At 43.7% G+C, this 23,053-nt stretch overlaps 8 protein-coding genes across 8 annotated transcripts; 5 read left to right on the top strand and 3 right to left on the bottom strand.

Annotated features, from left to right (window-relative positions):
• Window positions 1–528: 528 nt before the first annotated feature.
• On the bottom strand, window positions 529–2,969 carry P174DRAFT_59162 (purine and uridine phosphorylase). The gene is made up of 3 exons (XM_024832396.1): window positions 1,681–2,969; window positions 1,432–1,620; window positions 529–1,333 (listed from the first exon to the last, which is right to left on the bottom strand). The coding sequence occupies exons 1-3, from the start codon at window positions 2,780–2,782 to the stop codon at window positions 699–701; spliced, it is 1,926 nt and encodes a 641-aa protein (XP_024678073.1). The 5' UTR covers window positions 2,783–2,969; the 3' UTR covers window positions 529–698.
• Window positions 2,970–3,776: 807 nt separating this feature from the next.
• P174DRAFT_507742 (uncharacterized protein) lies at window positions 3,777–6,979 on the bottom strand (the record flags this gene model as incomplete). The annotated part of the gene is made up of 8 exons (XM_024831402.1): window positions 3,777–3,824; window positions 3,899–4,206; window positions 4,248–4,518; window positions 4,575–4,890; window positions 4,951–5,135; window positions 5,187–5,216; window positions 5,274–5,705; window positions 5,735–6,979. 8 exons carry the CDS (start codon window positions 6,977–6,979, stop codon window positions 3,777–3,779), a joined length of 2,835 nt encoding a protein of 944 aa, XP_024678072.1.
• Window positions 6,980–7,517: 538 nt separating this feature from the next.
• Window positions 7,518–8,464, top strand: P174DRAFT_507741 (uncharacterized protein). The gene is made up of 2 exons (XM_024831401.1): window positions 7,518–7,995; window positions 8,075–8,464. Exons 1-2 carry the CDS (start codon window positions 7,549–7,551, stop codon window positions 8,414–8,416), a joined length of 789 nt encoding a protein of 262 aa, XP_024678071.1. The 5' UTR covers window positions 7,518–7,548; the 3' UTR covers window positions 8,417–8,464.
• Window positions 8,465–8,557: 93 nt separating this feature from the next.
• On the top strand, window positions 8,558–10,622 carry P174DRAFT_59108 (uncharacterized protein). Its single transcript, XM_024832395.1, has 6 exons — window positions 8,558–8,829; window positions 8,887–9,058; window positions 9,120–9,242; window positions 9,302–9,496; window positions 9,556–9,706; window positions 9,773–10,622. The coding sequence occupies exons 1-6, from the start codon at window positions 8,771–8,773 to the stop codon at window positions 10,534–10,536; spliced, it is 1,464 nt and encodes a 487-aa protein (XP_024678070.1). The 5' UTR covers window positions 8,558–8,770; the 3' UTR covers window positions 10,537–10,622.
• A 2,178-nt stretch (window positions 10,623–12,800) lies between these two features.
• On the top strand, window positions 12,801–13,082 carry P174DRAFT_333063 (ankyrin repeat domain-containing protein; the record flags this gene model as incomplete). The annotated part of the gene is made up of 1 exon (XM_024821675.1): window positions 12,801–13,082. A coding segment is annotated over one exon (282 nt), but the record flags the coding sequence as incomplete, so codon positions are not given.
• A 132-nt stretch (window positions 13,083–13,214) lies between these two features.
• On the top strand, window positions 13,215–13,577 carry P174DRAFT_346406 (ankyrin repeat domain-containing protein; the record flags this gene model as incomplete). The annotated part of the gene is made up of 1 exon (XM_024821717.1): window positions 13,215–13,577. A coding segment is annotated over one exon (363 nt), but the record flags the coding sequence as incomplete, so codon positions are not given.
• A 246-nt stretch (window positions 13,578–13,823) lies between these two features.
• Window positions 13,824–14,210, top strand: P174DRAFT_331658 (ankyrin repeat domain-containing protein; the record flags this gene model as incomplete). Its single annotated transcript, XM_024821663.1, has 1 exon — window positions 13,824–14,210. A coding segment is annotated over one exon (387 nt), but the record flags the coding sequence as incomplete, so codon positions are not given.
• Window positions 14,211–15,609: 1,399 nt separating this feature from the next.
• Window positions 15,610–16,486, bottom strand: P174DRAFT_445982 (glutathione S-transferase family protein). Its single transcript, XM_024828467.1, has one exon. The coding sequence runs from the start codon at window positions 16,336–16,338 to the stop codon at window positions 15,664–15,666; it is 675 nt and encodes a 224-aa protein (XP_024678066.1). The 5' UTR covers window positions 16,339–16,486; the 3' UTR covers window positions 15,610–15,663.
• Between the last annotated feature and the right edge of the window lie 6,567 nt (window positions 16,487–23,053).

Here is a 23,053-nt window from a genome sequence, read left to right as displayed (position 1 = left end):
TATAGTCCCGAATGAGCCGCTTCTGAGAGAAAAGATCAACAATGCGGTTCGCATGAGCTAGTAACCTCTGCGATATGTGCCAGAACGAAGGAGTGCTTCTTTGCGGTATTTTGCTGGCAATACAGCCCAAAGCTACCGAAGACATGTCGTAGTCCCACTTTTCATTGAGGACATGTATTGTCCAAGAATGCACGCAGTTGTGTATACCGAACCTGATTGAACCACTCTCGCCATGTCTCACGCCTGCCTGCTCCTCGACAAGCGCATGCTCACGGAGAATTCGCACAGCGACGTCAAAGTCAAATTCATCTTTTGTAAGACTTTGAAGCCATGGAGGCTTGTCGAGTTCATTACCCATCTGGAACAGCTCAAACCAGAGACATTTATTGTCAAAATAGGCACAGAAACGCAAGAGATTTGCAGCAAGCTCGTTGACTGTACAAATACGCTCCCAGGTCAGGTTCCAAGTGGAATAGAGAGTTCGGTCATACGCGTCGGATGTTGGTGTTTCCTTAAGCAGCCGCAGCCATGATTCATTGTACACACGTAGATATTTTGAACAGCTGAATAGGGAAATGCCTAGGTAGGCACCCGCTGCCACTAAAGCGAGTGGCAGTCCATCTAATGTTTCTGCCAGTCTTTGTATATCTGGATCTAAAGCCACATTAATGTCACAGTTCAATGCGAGTGGAGAAGACTCACTCACCGTTACGTAAGGATGGCCGGTCGGAACGCTTGAGCAGTAAGTCTACTCCATGGCTCAAGTCCGTAAATTTTTCTATCTGGACATGGTGCCATAGGTCCGATTGTCGCCATCTGGATGTGATGAGTACGTGGCCATGGTGAGCTCGGAGCATTCTGTGAAGATCCCAATTCTCCTGCTTGGAGTCGTCCATCTGACACTGATCATAGCCATCGCAAATGACGAGCCATTGATTATTTTGATCCTGACTCAGCCAGTCAATGACGGTCAAGCATGCCTTGTTGATATCATTGGATTCTAAAGCCTCTTTCAAGTCCGCCCAGGAGGGGTATTTTCGATGGACTCGCTCTGCGGCTGCGAATAGACTCTGCTTCACAGTGTCTGTACTTCGGTGATTAACCCAAAAAATGGCAGAGTATTCATCTTTGTAGTCGTTGGCATATTTCAGAGCGATCTGTGTCTTGCCGATGCCACCTAAACCATGCAAAACCACGGTAGTCCTTGAACGACTCGGCTGGAAAAGCTGCCGTATCTGGTGGATTTCTAAAGACCGTTCCGTAAAGAAGGGAACCAATTCCACGTCAAAGTTCCCCCGTTCGATCTTAAATGCGTCGCGGCTTTCTCTGTTCGCTATATCAGAATGCGTGTCAGCGAACTCATTGATGGAGTGGGCCGCAATTCGATGCTTGATACCATTATTAACTGGGATTCGCATTAAGCTAACTTACGAGAATTGGGTATGCATGTAACTTTTGCATTTGCTTCGGCCACGGGTAGCTTCGCATATGCGGCCGCGATTGCTGCAGCATACCTCTGCCATTCCTTGCTCTTGTGAGGATCTGAGCAGTCGCATGCATTTTCCTGCCATTCTTTATTCTTTTGCGAGCCGGCCATTTCGCTAGCAGTCGTGACTAGATCTATCACAGAAGCTGGTTACCCACCCATGCCAAAAACTTCCGGCTCGAGAAGAAACTTACCGCCGGAGAGATGTTCGGCTATCCTCTTCTGTCTCTCGGCCGTATTCGGAGGGATTCGAGAAAGAAGATCTTTTGTATATGCAGCTGCCGCCATTGCTGCATAGCCTTGCCAGTCATCGTTCTTATGCGAGTCTGAGTAGTCGCATATTCCGCGGATAATCAGGCAAGGAAAGTGGTTCATCAGCCCTGCTGCTTCCATTTCGAAGCAGAGAACACCCTTTTCTGCTGCGAGTTTATCTCGAATAAACGCATCATTCATTAACTGGCTTGCTGAAGCAATTGTGCCATAGTGGATTGCTGGGTTGTCTTCATGTTCACCTCGCTCCCTTCGTTTTATCAATTTTGTCGGATCATTGCCACAGACTACCGCACAGCTTCCTTGGTATTGTAGAGGGTGAACAACGTGGCTCTCATAAAGTCTGTCGGTAACCGAATCTGGCCGCTTATAGATTGGCTGGAGTCTGGGCTTCTTCTCGAGAAAGTTGTTGATTGCTTCATTAAGTTGGTGGCCTTCACTCATATACTGGGCCTTCAGCCCGTTCACTGCTGTCTGCAGGAATATCGGTGGCTGGTTCAGGAAGCCAGTGTGTTGGAAGCTCTGGTCTTGTATCGTCTTGCCAAAGTCGTACTGAAATACGCCTCCCGTCCCTTCATTCGGAGTGCTGACGACAATATCGCCGAGACGAATATCGTGCCTTGAACTTGGTGCGCCACCTCCAATGCCAACCATCAGACAAATCCTAATGTTGGGAAAGCTGTGCAGCATGTCTCTTGCGACGCATGCAGCAGGGGCTATGCCATACCCAGGAAGGATCGCAATGACAACATTGTGTTCCCCAATCTTACCTAACGTATAATCGTTGTTGTCATTGACGCAGACATACTTTGGTCGGCCGTGTTCCTCATCGAGGAAAGCTTGTGCAGCAACATACTCTGTAGTTACGGCGCATATCCAGCCTACAATATAATCATCATTGCTCAAAGCTTTCCCAGTGGTGCTGTCCCCTGAGTTTGGAGCATGGTCATGATGTATTCTTAGTCTCTTCAGACCGCTGGAAGCAACCCCTAGATGTTCCCCAGGCTCATACCCTCTTTTGAGCATTATGCGACAGGTTTAAGGGCGTAGACTAGACGTGAGGTATTCGTTGGGACGATTTGGGCTCGCCTGCTGAGATTGTCTGGTATATTGCGAAGATTTGGCGTTGACTGCCTAGATTGCTCAAAAAATAAAATCTCATTACCTGAGCCCCAGTCAAGCAGAAGGTGACTTGAGTTGCACTGAAGGAAGCTGCTTAATGAGAAAGAATGAAATCAAGGCGATAGGATTGGGGGCATATAATACTACCCAGTGCCGGACAAGGCTGCAGCTCAGCCACAACAAAGCGCCTTGCCGGCCATGAGTGTCTTGAATCTACGTAGCAAATGGGAGGCAGCCATCTAAAATGTGGGGTCGCAACACATCATACTCTGGTTAGACTAATGCTTTCTAGCACGGCGGCTGGTGTTTCATGATCTATGGATTCTCCAACCAGGACAGCCAGTTTCGCGCCCAAATAGATCATCGCTTCCTCTTTAGGTGAATTCTGTCTTGTTATTATTCTAGCTTACTAGCCTGAAGATGCCTCCTTAAAAATAACTAACCATATCTTAGACCTTTATATTAATAAAGGTAGCTTTCCTAATAGCCTTTTTCTTTCTACTTTCTTCATATTTGTTTTAACTAGACCAGTACTTATTAAGCTAGTGCGAGAGATATATGTCTAGAAACAGCCTTGAGGGTCAGGATGAACAGAATAATGCCCTGGTCATGTGTCTTACGTATTCTATCAGGGAATGCAATGTCTATGATGATTAAACCTATATCTTTATAATCTTATTTATATAGTTAGTAGAGGCATAGGCAGAGTCTAGATGACTTCTAAAAGCAGTGGAGAAAACGCAGGTTTGCATGGCTCCCAAGGACATAGGAGGATCTTGGAAGGACATTTGGGGCAAAAAATAGATACTATGTTGCGGAAATGGATGTGATGCTTGATATTAAGATTTCTTAAGCTTAAGAGTCAGATCTGGTCATTCATCTACAAGAAGTGGTTGAATTAAGTTTCCAAGTTCAATTGTCTGTCCTCTTCTTTCCTGACGGTTGTCTAGGGCATAGTGTTATCAAGAGAACTGCTATGGGTTAGTGCTACTTATCACAACAGGGAAATGGTTCACTTACTCCTGACATTAAAGAATTGATCAAGGTCTTGATATCTTCAATGGTGGGGTCCCTGCCGGCTATTTTGAAGTATTTCTGCACCTCAGGGAACTTCCCTTGGTTGCTTTCTCGGCTCATTGTTTCGTATACTTTTTTCATCTTGGCAATATTTCGTAAAGTCTGCCCACGTTCCGAGACATGATTCTGGCCCTGGCTGGCAGTATCCAGGTCAACGAGGTCGGCACAGAACAGAATTAGGGCTGCAAGCCCCGCGGCAAGGGCCGTTGCAACAGAACTCCCATTCAGGGAACGAATCTCCTCCTCCTGGTCTAAAAGCACCTCTAGTCCAGGCAGGATAAATTGGACAGACTTCTCGTCCCCGAATGAGTTTTGACTAGATTGCCGGTCCTAGTGGCGGAGCCGATCCTGAACACTTGTTCAAGACCAACAGGGTAGAAGCCTTGTGCAATCAAGGCTTCCTCGCTCTCGCGTAAGGCGCAGAAGAGGAGTTTCTTCCGCCTGACAGCTTCCTCTATCGCCTCTTGGAAACGGTCTGTGTCCTGAGGATTAGAACTCTTTGCTGGGATAGTCCAACTCATGGAGATTATGTCAACGTTCTTTTCCAACGCCCAATAAACTGCCTGTAACCAGGTTAGGAACTAGCATGATCAAATTTACTCTGATGAAGATTACTTACCTCCTTCGCCGCCACGGCTGAGATCTCGGACCCTGGCCCTTTCTTCAATCGTGCTACATATAGATGGACCTCGGGGCACATTTTGCTGATGAGGCGTCCCATGATTGTACCATGATGACCGGGATCAACATAATAATTATCAAGACCCGTGTCGCCATTCTCGTCAAACGTCCTGCCCTCCTGGACTCGGAACCTGGTCTTCTCTGGATCGATCCCATCGTCAATGAGAGCCACTTTGACGATCGGGTTTTGGCCCTCATATTCGTAGTTGCGCATTGCCTCGGTGAATTTGTCCATATGATTGAGCCAAGCGTGGCTAACCGGAATAGTTGTGTCAATGATGTATAGATAGAACTACAAGCAGGTTGGAACTCACTTTTTCTTTGCCCGACCAGCTAGCTCTTCCAGGCCGAGATCCCGAGGGTCGTCTGCATTGATAGATATTGCATCCTCTAGCACAACGTCTACCTTCACTCTCCTGGAATCCTTGTCAAATCGTCTCTGTAACCGTTCCTGGAAGAGGACTTGGTATTTCTGCAGCGAGGCATCATCCTCGGGGCCCTGATCAAGTCTTCAGCGTCCTAGTTTGATGACTGGCAACTGCAAACCAACCTTGTGGATAACAACATGGACTTGCTCGAGCTATGCAATGACCAGTTAGAACAACTCAACCGCTCGAGTAAATACGAATTGATCAACCTTCTGCAGCTTGGCAAGACCATGCTTACAAGCCCACCCTTGGAGGGTCGAAAAGTTACCGCTCGAATGCATAACAACAGTCCTCACATCCGGTGACGCTTCCAGGATCGTGTTGCTGCTGATATCGAGCTTTCTCCAATCCCAGTACTGGATGTCATACTTTCTGGTTAACTCCACGATGGATTTATCACTATGAGGTGGGCCGACAAGATCATTTACAGTGAGTCTGAAGATCTTTTTGACTCCCTGCCTCTTGAGAAAATTGAAGATCGGCTGGTAGGTATCGAGGATGTCAGGCTCGGCTCGGGCCCCTCCACCCGGTACTTGGTGTTTGCGTGGAGGCAAGGAGACGTAGCTAAGGCAGCTTTCAAAACGAAATGAGTCGAACCTTTCCTCCGTAATGGCATTCACGTAGTTCTTTCCAATGGGCCGCTGCAGCCCAAGATCGAGGTTAATCTTACGTTCTGGCAGGCATAGAGGTTAGGTTGGAGATACGTTAACAAGAATGGGGTTATACCAAGGCCGTTTAATCCTGGAGGATAGAGAAATTGGACTTTCATGTTATGCGAGAAAGTATCACCAATACAGGCTTCTTTCAGGGACACTGTCAGAGCCTGTCGGAGCTCCGCACTTACACGATCGGTGGATGTCTTTGGGTCCTCGGAATATTGAAGTAGCACTTGGTAGGCCGTCCGTTCATTACGATCCTTACCATACAATGCTTCTGGACAGGCATCGACAATTGTTCTGATGATATATTTGAAATCTTCAAGAGCCTCCCGATCCTGTTCCTTCGGCTTATCGAACTTGCTGACTGCTAAATGGAGGAGCAGTTGGCGCTTGTTTCCAACTGGGAATGAAATGATTTCTGGGCCGCTCAACCGAACAAGCTGCTCCGCCGCATTGCGATCAGGATTTGCGCAATAGCTCTCGATTATGCGGTGAATACAAGGCTTGATACTATCGGAATTCTGCGCTGCCTTTTGCAGTTTGTCAGTCAGCACATCATTGTACCTGAGGATTCTCTCCTTGAGCTTATGAGGACAGTCAGAGCTGCTCCCCCCGGTGGTCGTCTCCTTCACAAAGGCAATCAATGGATGGCTTGGATCGACACGGCAAGCAGCTCCGTTGCACTCCTGCCGCAGCATCTCTTCCGTTTGCCGGTCTAGAAGCAGATTCAACAAGCAGTATGCGACTTGAACGCACTTTTTCGACGCATACTCCAGGGCACATGACTCCTCCACCAGGTCCAGAAGGCTCGGTTCGTGAGTCACCACCCATGGTATAATCTTATAGATTCCTTTTGCCCAACTCTGTTTCATCCCACGAGAATTCATCCGTGCTATTTCGTGGAGAAATGTCATCTGCTCCTTGTCGTCGCGCTTCAACACTGAGTTGTCCCGCTCAAGATGGGCGTAAGGGCTTGCCATGGCCTCGGGATCATTGTCGAAGCGACGGAAGAGTTCCTTGTGTCCATCGCTCACATCTTCTCCCTTCCCTGTCTCTTGGTCTTCCTTCTCGAAGATATCCTCAATTCTCTTGAAACGTGAAGGTTCATGGCCATGATGGTTGGAGAATTCGCTCTTGCTCGAGGGCTTTTGATGCGCTGGTAATCTTGTACTCCGGACATCGCTACCCGTGTTCGGGGTGTTGCCATGGCCTTTTTCTTCGAAGGTGTAGCTTCGCTGTAGTCCCTGGAGTGACATTGGGCGTAACACAGTATTTCGTCTGTTTGCTGTCGTAATGGCGTCGACCTGTGATGCGCTGTGATAAGTATGGGACTAGGATAAGTCGGCTTAATTTCTCCTTCTCTAATGTTGTTGTTGTTGTTGGCTTGTCGCACGTCCTCACTTGGCTCACCTACGGCGTGCCGTCTGGTAATAATTATAATAGGCATCGAGATTCGACCCATGAAAATACTACCTAGCAAACACACTACTGCAAGCTAAGCCGCCATGTCACACACTGGGTGATGCAAGTAATCCCTTCCATGCGGGTTGCGCGAGACACCCACCAATTATCGGGCAGCCATACATGCAACCTGCCAGCAGAAGAAGCAAAAATACCAGATGGGGTAAATAATCAGAGAGATAAAGGTGTTAGTCAGATGTGTTTGACAGTTTGCCCAATTCGTCCCATTGCCTCAACTCCACATTTTTACTTCCGGTTGGTATACATAGTCTTGTCGCAGCCTACAACTTCCATCCGGGAACACTTATGGTGCGATTAACCACCACCAGAAAGCAGCGATTATTAGGCCCTTTTCCCTCAGAAGATGGCTGCCGAGCAGATTCCGCTGTTTACCATTCCGTTAGATGTTGTTCAGGACTCGGCTGGCTATCACACAAGAAACGAGCCTGGGGAGCGGCAACGCCAGAATATCATCGATGATCTTTGCTCAGGCTTCTTACTCCAGGCTACCCTACAGGGTGCTGTTCATGGCACGCTCACGCCAGGAGGTGACCCAGCCACTCTGCTTGTCATGCAATTCTACTTCCAGGGGCATACGGCGAAGAGACGCTTTCGGACGGCCGAGATCAAGATTAGATTTGCCGATCAGGAAAGCCCCCTTTACGCGGATCCAGAGGTCATGGGCCTTTGGCCACAGGGCGACTTCAGCTTCAACCCATCTGAGGTGGACATGAACGACAGCAAAGGTGGATCGGCGACAATAACCGGGGCCCCCCTGGCGTTCAGCTGGGACTCAGTGGAAGCTGGACACGTAACACGGACAGAAAGGGCAACTATCGAGCGTCTCTGAAGGGCGCTCGCCGCATTGAAGGGCGTGACTGGGGAAGCAGAACGTCGTGCGTATCACATTGGAAGAGAATGGCGATCAAAAAGAGGGGATTATCCCCAGCATATCGACCGCCATCTTACTAAAGCGCAAGGCTGCAGACGCTTGCTTTACTGCTCAGGTAGAAGTTCAGGCACAGGCAGATATCAGATATGCTACAGCCATGAGGATCAGGGATCTTTCCGGAAACAGCCCTGTTAATGATCCCGTGGTCTTCGACCCCAATTGTCAGCCGACCATGGCTGTCAAGGATGCATCACACTTGGAAGGTGAAAAGCTGGAATCATTTGTGACAGCTACCTCCACCACTGTGCTTCCAACCATCAAGAATGTGGCTGGGGTCTAGTAAAAGGGGCTATCTCTCTCACTAAGCACTAATCATGCACGCTAAGGCCTCAGCCGCGTCACTGTATAATTATCTAATGATAGTCCATGCGCAGCAGACTTGTTATTTTTGCTTTTCTCTTTGGTTACTGTGTCGGAGTGAGGGGTATGCCTTGTACGCTCTGTAGTATTTCATAAAAGCCTCGCCAACTGTTTGCGGCGGAACCTCGGACTCATATACGAAGATTTAGGCCAACATATTCTCGGTGACTTCCACGGCCCGTATTGAAAAAAGAACCAGGGCTTAGCTATTTGTCCTGTTGGGAGAGAATTCTACCAATGCAAAATCGTTCATCTCATCAAACTGGATGCAAGGATGTCAGTTGATGATAACGCCCAGCACTCTGGCATCAGTGCAGAGAGAAAGCCTTATATGTCAGTAGTTTTTTACCAAGCAGAGTGAGTCACGGAGACTAACGTATTACAACACAGAGTTTGCTTTGTTGGGCTGGATAAAGACTTTGAAACACTACTTGTTGATTTGATTCCAGATGCTCAGGTCTTAAGCTTCGTAGCACCAGCACTCTCGGTAACAGAAATTGAAGATGCTGCTGTCGGCCTGCTAGACTATCTTTATGATAATTATACTTTTGTCAACAGAGAGGTGGGTGAGCACTAAGAGCTCCCATTGATGGCGTCTTCTTATACAGTTATGTGCTTTCTAGAATGAATGGAACAGCATCGCCCTTGTTACCCAAGGTGTCACAGGCTTTATACTTAAGCAGGCAATGAACCTCGCCAGCACCGATGAGAAATATCAAGATTTGGCATTCTTGGTGTCAGATTTGGTTCGTCCTCCGTCATAAGCTCTCCCTTGGCCGCAGTGTCTAACACTTCTTCGTTTTAGATATTCATTGAGACTCCTCACCGTATTGGTAATGGGTCAACATGGCAAGCTGCCCTAGAAGTTGTGCTTGACTCGGACTCACAACCGTTGCAAAACAAGTTTGTGAGCCAAGTAGAGTCAACCTGTGCATCATTTCTTTGCACAGCAAAGAAGTATCGTATTGTCAATATCCTAGCTCCCAGCTCCAGCCTCGTGGTTTGTTCTCCCCTCCACTCGCTTGTTTGGATGAAGTACTGACAGAAAGCTTTGGTTAGGTCGGCAACTTTGATTGTCGCATATTGGACTACTGGCTGGAAACGGCCATCGTAATGACGGGGCCACTGACAGCCTCAGCTATCAGTGAGAGAATCGAGGATCTCGAGCGTTTGCGCCAAATCTTGGCTGCGCCTCATATGACCCAGCCTGGTGAGGAAGTTCGAATGTTTGCCCCTTCATTTCCCATTACATCCAGTCCCTGACCCGTTGGCATAGAACTCAAGTTTCCAGTACGGGATTACTTCTCCTGCCTCACTGATCTCTCCTGGTCCTGGCGCCGGTTGGGAGACTATGGCCACTGGGAGAATAAAGAGTTTACGATGCACGGGCATTTGAATCATACTCGGCTTGACCGTATATCTCTGTTTATCCAGCTCATCGGCCCTGCAGGATGCGGAAAGAAGACCTTGCTACGTCACTTGGCTATTACTCGGAACAAGAGCCCACAGACAACAACAGTGTTACTTGTCAAAGAGGACTTCAATACACTGAACGGCCTACAGCTAGACGTTTTGAAAAGCTTTATCTGCCAAGTGCTTTGGCAGAGACCATTCCTCTTCACTCGCTTGGACGCTTACCTGGACACCTTCACTGATGCCCAGAAGTGGACGGAAGGATCACTGTGGATCATTTTGCGCTTTCTATGCCAGGCTAGGTGGCTGGGTAGGCTAAGTTTGTATATTGCTGATATCTCTGACTGGTTGCTGCCATTGCGGCCGCTATTGCGATTCCTCCAGTCGGCATCCGCCGTCCAGCTGAGTATCATTACTACGAGCAGACAGGCCGATTTGACCGAACTACCCCCGGATACTGTGGTTATTGATGTACTTTCCGACTGTGATTGGGATAGTGGCATCGCAACTATAATACACGAGCTGCTTTCGGTGCAGCCATGGCTTGGGGATCCTTCCATACAAGACAAAATCCTAAAGCACCTCCAACAGTGCAGGGGGACTATCTTACTGCTTACATTTACTTGAAGCAAGTATCCCGTGTGACAGTCATCCCTACACCAGCCGCAATTGAACAAATCCTGGATCAGCTTTCCCCAGATCGGGAACAAATCTACCGCAACTGCATCACTTCTGTTATAGATGGTGGCTTCGAAATCAGCCGCTGGTGCTCCCAGGCTTTATCCTGGATCCTAAGCGCATGTTGCCCTCTCACGGTACCAGAGCTCTCGGTGGCGGTTGCAATCAGTCACACTGCATCGTGTTCTTCAATGGCGGAGGTGGAAAGGCACATCCCAGTGGGGATGTGGGAGGTTTTAAGCCGCCATTTAGGGCTGTTCTTGCGAAGAGAGGGCCACGTGGTGCTGCTGATCCATGAAACGGCGCGCGACGCTTTGTTGTCATTTGAAAAGGATGGATTTGCCCTTCTTGATCACAGTAACCTGGCACAGCTCTGTCTGGAATATCTCTCGCTTGTACTTCCTAGTTTGAGCGATTCGATGCTGGACACAAAGGGTAATGCATTCCTTGCCTATGCTGCCAACTACTGGCCGGAGCATTCCCTTCTAGCTGATCAGGTTCTTCAGCGAGACCTGGTCTCTGAGAAGAAAGCGTCGCTTGACCATCGCATCCACTCATTTCTCTCATCACCCAGCCTGCGTGACAAGTGGTATCAGCTTTTCCGCAAGAGGGCGATTAGCCAGCCCGCTCCCACCCAACTCGAGATCGCTTCCGAGCTGGGATTAACAAGTGTCGTAGAGAAGATTCTCGGCGAGAAAGACCGCTCGGAGGTCCAGGACCACGAGCTGCAAAGGTCACTGCAGCTGGCCACGGCGAATGGCCATCAAAATATTACCAGTCTTCTTCTTTGCCACAATGCTGTGCTTTGGCCGTCGTTGCCTGTCGCTTCGGTCCACAATAGACTGATAATCCTTGAGCAGCTTCTCCATTACACGAGCAAATGTAAAACACAGCCAGGGACAGAATATGTGACACAGGCTTTACAATCTGCTGCGAGAAGCGGAAGTCTGGAAGCACTGGATATGCTGATGAGATATGTGAAAACGACAATGCCCGATTTCGACCTTGTATCAAACATACCTCTCGAAGAGGCAGCTGACAGACGGCATGCGGAGATCATGTCATTTCTACTGAAGGAGCTTGAGGAGATCATTCAGCTATCAAGAGACGACCCACATGTAATGTCGGGTGCACTTGAGCAGAAGACTAGGGGCGCTTTGCATGCAGCCTGTAAGCGAGGCGACGAAGGTCTTGTCCATCGACTCCTCCAGTGGGGTATAGCTCCTACAGTCCAAGGGCTAGAGATTGCAGTAGAGGCCGGTCATCCGATAATCGTGAAGACTTTCCTTGCGGAGCTTAGTTCCAGACAGGATGACACCAGCTGGCTGCACAACTCATGCGCATTGATAAAGGCTGCTGAGACCGGGCGTCTTGACATTGTCGAGCTCCTTGTGGCAGCAGGTAGTCCGATTAACTTAGTACTCGGCGACGGCGAGACGGCGTTGCATAAGGCCGTCCGGAATGGATACAAGGATACCGCCGAGTACCTGGTCATGCACGGAGCTGAGAGGTACCGACCCAATAACGACGATCTGACGCCAGCACAACTGGCGACACAGAGCGGCTACCTGTTGATCTTTAAGGCGGTTCAGGAATTGCCGCAGCCAGCGAACTTCAATAGCTACATCAGACTTGCCGCAGAAAATGGTCACGTACTCATGATACGGTATTTACTACGCCTGGACCACCAACCGATTAATGGATCCGACGAGCTACTGACCGCGGCGCTTGCCATCGCCGCGTCGAAGGGATATCTGGCAGTCGTGCGAGAGCTGTGCCAGGCAAAGGTTGATGTCAATTGTCGAACGGGGGAGACTTCGGCCCTTCACGAGGCTGGTTCACAAGGACATCACCAAGTTGTTGAGTACCTGCTATCTCAAGGGGCTGATGCCAATGCAAGCAATCAAATCCGACAAAGCCCCCTGCATGAATCTGTCAAATACCCCCTGGTGGTGAAGCTGTTGATCGCCAATGGTTCGGATGTTGAGGCCACAGATTTGGACGACAGAACACCAATACATCTAGCTGTCATAGCCAAGGGCGACAGTTCGGAAACAAGTAGACTCGAGGAGTCTATACAGCTTCTCCTGGATGCTGGGACAGATGTCACCGTCACGGATGAAGGCGGCAATACAGCTCTCCATCTCGCGGCCAAACACTCTTTCGTCTGGGCTGCCAATGCTCTCCTTAGTCACCAAGTAAAGTTATTACCAAATTCGGATGGTCAAACTCCGCTACACATTGCCGCAGAGCGTGGGAATCTCTCTATTTTAAGCCTCCTTCTGGAGAAGGATGCAAGTACGATCAATACCGAAGACGGCCAGGGGAAAATTCCCTTGCTATGTGCCTCCGAGAGTGGCAGTATGGGATGCATAATGGCCCTTGTGGCCCATGGCTCGGACATCGATAGACAAAACGACTCCGGTACCACTCCTCTGAACGTGGCGGCCGCCTCTGGGAACCTAGAGATAGTGAGATTCCTTCTCGAGAATGATGCTGACACAGAGATCGCCACTAAATGGCAAGAAACGCCTCTTATTTCCGCTTCTTACGGCAATCATGTGGAAGTTGCAAAGGCGCTACTGGAGCATGGGGCAAAAATAGAGGCAGTCAATGATACTTGCAGCAGTCCTCTTAACTTGGCTGCCAAGCGTGGTCACTTAGCCCTGGCCCGTTTGCTGCTTGATCATGGTGCAGATGCTGAGTCTGTCGACGATGACCGACAGACACCTCTTTACTCCGCTGTGGAGAATGACTCCTTGGCAATAGCAACTGTACTATTGGATCATGGTGCCAATGTTGAGGCAGCTGATTCTTTCGGGTGGACCCCTTTGATCTCGGCCTGTTATAGGGGTACGCTTGATATTGTCACTCTACTTCTGAATCACGGAGCAAGTATTGAAGCTGCTGATGATGAGGGATGGAGACCACTTGCATCAGCTGTTGCTCCAGGACATTATGACGTTGTGCGCTTTTTGATAGAGCGTGGGGCGAACGTCGAAGCTGCTAATTCCTACGGGTGGCGCCCCTTGGGGCTCGCAGCTCATTATGGCAGGTCTAATATTGTTCAGTTGCTTTTAGACCGCAAAGCTGATCCCGAAGCTGCTAACTCTGGTACATGGACAGCACTTATATCAGCTGCCGATCAAGGACACTACGACGTGGTACGTCTCTTGGTCGAGCGTGGTGCAAATATTGAAGCTGCTGATTCAAATGGCTGGTGCCCATTGAAATTTGCATGTCGCAAAGGTGCGCTTGATATTGTGCGTCTCCTTGTGAGTCATGGAGCAGATATCGAAGCTCCTGACCGCAGCCCATTGTATATCGCGATGTTCCATGATCGCTTCGACGTGTGTCGATATCTAATTGAGCAGGGCGCGAACGTCAACGCACAGACATCCCTGGGGAAGACAGCCTTACATGTAGCAGTCAGGAAGGAGCAGACAGATATAATCCGACTCCTGATCGGACATGGAGCCGACATTAGCGCAAGCGACGAATTCGGCTTCACTGCGCTACACGTGGCCATCCGATTTTGCGCAGTTGAAAGCGCAGCCATTCTCTTGGAATCCGCTGCATCAATGACTTGTACGGATCTTTCCGGCAGGACACCTATAGACTTTCTCCCCCTGCAAAAAGCCGATGGCTTCTTCAAGCAGATCCCTGCACTGAAGGGCTTCCAGCCAACCAGTCAGAATGATCGGGAAAGCAAAACAAGGGAGAGCCTTATCTCGATTATTAATGAGCTGGAGAAACCAGACGCCTCTCAAAGACATCTCTTGTATCGAGCACGATATTTGTCTTCGCAGTTAGGAGATATGTCTTGTGCTATCCGTTGCTTTGTCCAGACGGCGACATTCAACCCTAAAGAGAACTCTTTCGAACTTTTGGGATGTTGCGATCTTTGCGGAAACGAGACGAAAGACCACGGATATTTTTGCACAAGCTGCCCAGATATCGATATCTGTGACAGCTGCATGGAGAAGCACAAAACAGAGCCGAGTCTCCGGGAATGTATTGGGCATGATTACCAGGAATTCCGAGTTCCGCGACCCGACTCGGATAATATTCCTGATAGCCACTCGACTCTGAAGGCATTGGTAGAGGATATGCGAGCTAAATATGGAAAAGCATGAGCCGCAAGGGGCGGTAAAAGCACTCCCTGTACCATAGACACTGAAAAACACGTCTGTTACCCGGGACCTACGTCCCTCTCAGGCAGCCGTTGAGGTAGTTTCTCACCTTGGCCATCATGGCTCTTCTGCGTATCAGTGAGGGTAAGTCTGAGGCCTAGTTACGGGAAAATGTATTACGGCCTTGAAAGTAACCCTTCAAGTTAGAACTTGATGATGACCACTCTTTATTCGTCTGCTTTCTTTATCACTAGCAAGCTAGGTAGATAAGCTGCTCATCAGGAGGAATCTTCACCATTATTAAATGCCAGACCTTGGTTTGCTATAATAAGATAACTTCTAGAGGAAATAAAAAGTATATGGGCCCCTTTAGTAGATTTTCGCCTGTCACTAGAAACAGCACCTAGTCTACACTGCTTTCTGAATCTGGCTGTCCTGCATAAGAATAACTATTGATCTGGCTTAATGTGGCAAGAAATGACAGACTCCTTTAAATAGTAATGGAACTTTTCTTAGCCTATGCAAGCTTATTCTGATCCTGGATAGAGCACATTGTGCTACCCTTCTGCAAGTCCAATTTGATGCTCCCTCTGGGAACATGGTGCAAAAATTAGAAATTCATGCTGCAAACAGAGCGTATAGAACTTCGAGATGAAAGTATTTCCGAGGGGAAAAAGTAGACTAGGTTATTAGTCTAGGTTATATTATATTGATACACGACATAAAATTCTATGGATACAGTAGCCGATGAGCGCCCCTTCCTGTGTACAGAGAAGTGCAAAACCAGCTTCACTAATCTACACTCTTCCATTCTTTCTGCAACCTACTGCCAAGACACTAGCTTAAGGAATGGGTAGATCTAAGTATAGAAGATATATGTATTTGGATTCGATCAAAAAAGCTTCGCCTTCTATCTAGGAGTTTTATCTATCATCACATTGCCTCAATTCCCTTCCGCAGCCGCGGCCTTTTCCTTATCATCAATAGTCTTGGCAACAGCCGGGCGAGCCTTGATACGGTTCAACCAGGAATTAACATGCGGGAAGTCCCTTTCGAGATCCATTTCCTTCGACCAGAAGAGCGCAGCCACCTCGAACCAGGGCACAAAAGCAGCATCGACATAGCTGTACTTGCTGCCAACGAGGTACTCCTTGTTCTGGAGCGATCGGTTGAGCACGCCCGAAACACGACGGATCTCGTTAACATAGCGCTCGACCGCACTGGGCACCTTCTCGGGGTGGTAGATCGTAAACCAGGCGGCCTGCCCGAAGTACGGTCCCTGGCCAGACACCTGGTAGTGTAGCCACTGCTTGCTTTCGTAGAACTCCTTCGAGCCGGCGGTGAAGCTGATGGTGTGTTGCTTGTCGTATGTGTCCACTAAGTACTCAAGGATGGCGCCGGATTCCCAGATAGTGATTCCGGTGTTCGGATCCTCGAGAGCGGGGACACGACCGTTAGGATTGATAGACTCATAGGGTTCCTTCTTTAGGTCGTCGAGATCGACAAATTTGGTCTCGTAGGGAACCTTGAGCTCTTCCAGGATCATGAGGACCTTCCAGGGGTTGGGCGTGCCGGCGTGGCCCAGGAGGGTCCAGAGAGTGAGGGTTTTGAGAGACATGGCGTGTGAATAAATGATTGATTGATTTGGAGAAAGAGAGTTGGATACAGAGACTACGAGGATCGAGGGTTGGTCTGCTTAAATGTGCCGGTATACTCCAATGCGGGAACATCAGGACATACATTATTCACCTCGGCACCCGAGAAGACCGAACGCTTGGTAAGCTGGATAGATAATTCTCTTGAGATTTTCATCAGTGTTTATTAGGCCTGAGTTATCAACGCAAATCGCGGACTACGCAGCCGAACCTCAGGATGTTGATGGGTTCTTGATCATCAATACAAACAGCACAAACTATAATGCAAACAAAAATTTGCTTGGAGTGGGGGCATTAATAATTGCGCAGCTTAGCGAACCATTGGTCCTTGGTCATCAGCCTAAACAGCACAAACTATGATACAAACAAACCTAAGCTTGCTTGGAGTGCGGGAATTAATAATTGTGGTGTAGCAAACCATTGGACCTGGGGTACATGACCATGCTCTATAGGAACGCCCTTGACTTTCAATGCGGTGTAACTTAATATGGAGGGGACTGGCTGTATTTCAACATATCGGTGTTGTAGCATGTGTGAGGTGCTTGTATCATCCAGGTACTGCGGGGTCATGACACATTCATGTAGATACAGGTCTAACCCTAACAGATAAGTAGTGCGAGTCAGGGGGCCCTGTAGATAGAACAATTTCGCGCTCCCGGCTTTGTATAACTTGACGATTTATAGTAGCATCTATTTAATATAAGATTTATACTAGCAGTCCCATATAGTAAACTCTGTCGTATACATAAAACATAGCTTATTGCCAGTTCGAGTTCGGAACTAGCTGTGAGATCCTTTGCTTCCTAGCTTTTTTTTGCTTATTTTCTGGATATGTCGACCGACACACTCTCACTTGTAGGAAAGACTGCTTTGGTTACAACCTTCCAAAACTCCCTCCTTTTCTTTTCCCAAGTGGGCTTTTAGGCCGCTACACTCTAATAATACATTAAACCATAGCTGATTCACGTCTTATACGTAGACGACTGGTCTAGGAGTTTCATCGAGATAAGAATGAATGCTTTCATCTTGCTACATGATTTTAACTTGAGATGTGGGCTTATAAAGCTAGGGTAGTGTTGGGATTTCAAGATACTGAAAGGAACAATTTTTTGTGGAATACAGGGCTTGCTTGCTTGCTACGGCAAGCCATTGGAACAAAACCAAAATAACATCTGTAGGTGTTTAAGTATGTTAGTATTTCATGGTTTTCTGCCGGCAATAAAATGTAATTCTATACAAAATTAAATTTACTAATTAGTAGTATATATCACTACCAGATAAGGTTCATATAATTTAGGATGTTATAAATTAATGATTAAAGTAAATTTAATATATAGATAATATTCTGTGAAGTGTAGCTACTTAAGCTCCTAGGTAAGGTGGGTGAGCTCTAGCCTATATCTAGACTAATTTAATACTATATACATGCAGGCATCTATATTTTCTCCTTCCCATTTATATCCTGCACATACACTATTCTAATAGCTAGGTAGATGACCAGGGCTTATAAACACTCTTCCTCTATAATTTATATAATCCTGTTTAATAGTAATAATACCACATGATGTAATTAAGATTACTTAAATCTATCTTACTTCACCCGTACAGAGCTAAAAAGAGGTTAGAAGTCATAATAAAAATATAAAGGAATACTTACATGATCAAGAACTAGAGTATCTTTTTTAATTATAGACTTATGTATAGGAAGGATCCAGGCTACCTTTTATTCTAAAGTAGTACAAAGATTAAGGAGAGCTAGATTTCTAAAGAATATAAGTTATATAACTTAATAGTCTCCATCCTCTATAATCTGAAGAAACTTTTTAGCTAAGGCTCCTTCTCTACCAACTACTGTAATATTATATAATGTAAGATAGATATCCTAAAGTTGCATCTAAAAGCTAGTTACATAGTTAACTTCTTTAACTTCTTTATCATTAACTAGGGTGGTAGAGATAGCATTAATATTTATATAAGGAGGTTCTGTAACTTTATTATCTAGTAAGGAGATAACCTCATGCTGTTTATATAGAGGAGGGGGTCATTAGGCTTATAAATTAATATAGTAGAGTGAGGATAAGGTAATAAGGTTTATATAGGAGAGATAATTAATGTAGAAGAAAAAGAAAATAATGAGATTAATAGAAAAGAGAGAGAGAGAGGGCCTTAAGGTTTAGGGGGGTGAGGATCTTTATATATTTAGTAATTCTTATTAAATATTTACTTTCTAATATCAGGAAGAATTTCATAGAATTTAATAATATTATAAAGAATCTTACAGAATTTAATAATAATAAGTAGTGAATATCTTCTAATTTAAAGATATTTACTACTAAGATAGTTGAAGATTTCACTACTAGAATAGCCCTAGTAGTTATAATGAAGTCTTTATTCTACTCATACAGAATGATTTAGAGATAATTACTAAGACAGTCTTTATAGTAAATATTAATTTAAAGATATTCACTTCTTAATATTAATAAATTCTATAATATTCACTTCTTAATATTATTAAATTCTATGAGATTCTTTATGACCCTAGATAGTGAATATTTTATAAAGACCTCTAAATATATAAAGACCCTTAACTCCCCCCCCTCTACCCTCTCTTCTTCTTATTTACTTTATTATTCTCCTCTTTTTTTTCTTACTCTATATTATTATTAAACTCTTATATAAATCTTCCTATAATATCACTACATCATTACTATATCTACTACTCCTAATGATCCCAGCCCCCCTAAGAATAAGGCTACTTCAGCTAAAAATACCCTTATACATATTAATGCAAACTATATAATCTATAATCCTTCTATAGTTAGTCAGACTAGTCCTCTTTAGAAGAAACTACTTAAGCACACCCACTAGTTCAAGGTCAATAGTGACTGGTATAAGACTATATAACTAACTATAATAGGTAATACCACTTTACACTAGCTATGCTATACTAAAGATTAGAAGGCTATTTAGTAGTTTCTAGTATACCTATTTACTATACAAAGAGGAGTAATCTCTGTTAAGTAGGTAAGTACCTTACTCTTATTTTTTATTATTATACTAATATTACTAGTTATATATAGGATGCCTATCCTATATTAATGCTATTCTTATTACCTTCTATAGTGTGATTTAGGATTTTCCATGCCAGTACAATACCTAGTCTATGTTTTTTAACTAGGTTCACCTCCCTAGCTACTGGAAAGGCTCTTATACTAGCTATAAATAGCCAGACCATACACATTACTGCTCATACACTAGAGAGAGAGAGGAAAAATATATTCTAATTAGCCTAGCCTCTCTGCCCCATGCTATTATTGAAGAACTTAAAGATTAGGGAGAGGGATCTTGTGCTAGTATATATAAAGAATAGGGATTTACTAGAGCTATTTTTATTTAGTTTTTAACTTGCCTAATACTCTCTTCTAGTTTTTAGGTAATAGATGAATAGAATAAATTCTAAGTGCTCTTTATAATTATATAGAATTATAAATAAGTTTGTACAACACAGTAAGTATGTAATACTATTAAGTATACTATATAAATATATATAAGGATATTATTATATAAGAGTAAAAGCCCATATTTTATGATTAGTACTAGGTATATATATATAATAAATAATAGCATCATACAATTACAGAAGACTTAGTAGTAGTTTAACTTTTATTTCTAAATACATAATAAAATTTAAAAATAATAGTAATACTTATGTAAACAACCTAATAGAACTTTATAGCCTAAACTCTATAATATAATTAAGGTCTTCTTATTTTATAGAACCCCAGGTCCTTATATAAATACTAATAGAAGTTAGGGTTTCATCATACTCCTATATTATAGTAGTAATAATATCATCTTCCTCAGTCTTTAACTTAGTGTTTACTACTGAGAATAATCATTTCTTTATAGGTCGTCATACAGGAACTTCAGATTTAATCTAAGGAGTTAGTTCTATCTTAACCTTTAACTTCTACTTTAGCTCCTTCTTGATCCTCTTCCTTTCTAGCTTTTCATTAGATTACATAGCTAGTAGATTAGATATAGCCTAATTTACCTCAGTGCATTATATGATGATGATATTAATTATAGAAAGGGTATTTATTATATTAGTGCAGAACCATGTTAATAAGAGATCCTTAACCTATTATTTACTATTAGCATGTTAAGAGATATATATCACCTCACTGCAACTTAAAATAACAGAGGTTGCTAGGCGGAGTTAATCAGAATATATTTATATAAAGTTGATTTAGCTCATTCTAGGAAGAAGGTCATTAGTGATAAAGTCATCAAAAGACTTAATTATATAAGGCTTAAGCTTAACTAAGATTTAATCTAATTAATATTAGTTATATTATAGATAAAACCAGGATTAATAACATACCCAGTGGCTTGCAAGATAATAGTATAAAAAAGCTATCCTTACTTTTAACCTATGTTAAAATATAGAAGGTAACTATTATAGTAATAGTAAATCTAGGCAATGAATCCTGAATTTCTTTCTTTATATAAGTAACTATAGCTTAATATAGTTATTCTACCCCATACATATAATTAAAAAGAGTAAATTTTGGGGTAGCAAAGACTATTATTACTTTTAGTAGAGATAGTAAGTCTGAAATTTAAATAACCTTAGTAGTAGATAATAAAGAAGAGTGTATTATAAGATAGGACCTATAGAATAAAGCATCATGGCAGTACCCTATCTTTAGATAAAAGGGTATCCACTTAGAGGAAGCTATTAAGCTTAAGAGTTTTTTTAGTTTTATCTTTTCTTTAGTTTTATATAATAATAATAAGATATTTATACATAACCTCTTATTTAATTTCCTAAGAGTATATTAAAGAGCAGTATATTAATATTCTTTATATAAAGCTAAGGTTCTACTTTACTACTACTAAATAGGAAGTTTAATAACATCACCTGTAGAGAAGAATTTATACTAACCTTATTTATATAAAGCTAAGGTAGGTTTCTACTTATCATTAATAAATAAGATTTTAGGGATAGCACCATATTATGGACTAGAATAAGAAATTATATATTATATAAAATTAATTTAATAATAGTTACTGCTTATTTAACTTACTAGCAATCTATACTTTATTAATTTCCTAGCCTAGATTCTAATTAAAAGCCCCTGTTAGCCTTCTTAATAGGCAGAGAATAGGCTTAAGTTATTGTTAGATATATATTAAAATTCTTATATAGAGTCCTATATAGACTTCTCAGTAAGAGGTAAATATATCTCTATTTAGAAGATGAATAGATACTATAGGATTAAAGTTCATCTCCTCTAACTGCCTAGTTACCTAGTTATAAGTTACTTAAGGGAGGTACTTATCAGGATCTATTATATAAAAAAGCTATTAGTATATAGTTATACTTTAGGTAGAGGAGTTAGGAACTTACCCTATTCTATAATATCCTCTTATAATATATAGAGAAGATCTTAATTAAACTTTAGACCATAATCTTGGACACCCTTAGGAGGATAGTGATAGTTTATAAATAGCTTCCTATATACTAAGTGTGGACAGAGTTTTTATTTATAAATAGAATAATTATTCTAGGTTTATATAAATAATATAATCTTAGTTTAAAGAATTAATATTGGGATTATCGTTCATCACAGAGGGCGTAGAGCCTTTGAATCATGCGAGGGTAGGGGTAGGCCAAAGGCCGCCCCATACATGTCCCGCTGATATTGAGGGATTCTGGCCCCTTTTATAATTCTACCTAAGCTATGAAGGAACATAAGAATCTACATGGTTACATACATGCTGATGACATCTACTAATATCCTCTGTGCACCCTTGTAGACTTAATTAAAATTATATATATTAATTAATATCATATCCCCCCTGCTTAGATTAAACTCCGTCCGCGGAGTTCTTAGTTAGTAAGTAGAAGGTTTAGTCAGCACCCATCATTGCAGCTAAATAGGGTTTAATCATTACTAAGATATATTAATTACTAGATCTAGTGTTTAGATAGTATCATTTCTTTGTCAAACATCTATGGAATCAACCGAATTGTTCTTTGTTCTCTGACTTTAAAATTAGGGTGGTAGTAGCTTAGCATCTTCTTTATTAATATATAAGGGTTGTAATTAGATCCCTTTACTTAGTAATGTTAATATATGAGTTGCCTAAGTAATTAGTAATTACTAAGCTATATACAGGGAATTATAGTAAATATCACTATTTATAAATGCATGTAAATAAAAGAATTAATAAAGGTAGAATTAACTAATAATTATAAATAAATAAGTAAGCATTCACTGCTAGCATATATAGCCTAGGTATAAATACCCTTAACCTTTAGCACTTTATCGCGTGTGATGTTTTATAGTTTAAGCCTTAATAGTATATCCCCTAGCTAAACTCCTTCTTATCTAAACTAATAGTCTCTTATTGTTACTCCCTAATATAGAGTATTTTAGTATTCTTTATGCCTTGTTTCATCTTTATTCTATTAATTTTAAGATGCCTAATATTCCTGAACATACTAGCACCATATAGGCAGCTAAGAAAGAGATTAGCTATAAATTAATAAGTACTTAAACATCCTACATGATATTACTGGACCCTATATAAGAGATTAACTAGGCTAGACTGGTTAAACCCAACCCGGGAACCCTAACCCAACCCGGCCCTAACCCGCCATGGGCTGGG

This window comes from Aspergillus novofumigatus, assembly GCF_002847465.1.
Source record: "Aspergillus novofumigatus IBT 16806 chromosome Unknown P174scaffold_10, whole genome shotgun sequence".
Classification (NCBI taxonomy): domain Eukaryota; kingdom Fungi; phylum Ascomycota; class Eurotiomycetes; order Eurotiales; family Aspergillaceae; genus Aspergillus; species Aspergillus novofumigatus.
The sequence above is the reverse complement of the archived record's forward strand: the minus strand, read 5'-3'. Positions and strand labels throughout refer to the sequence as shown.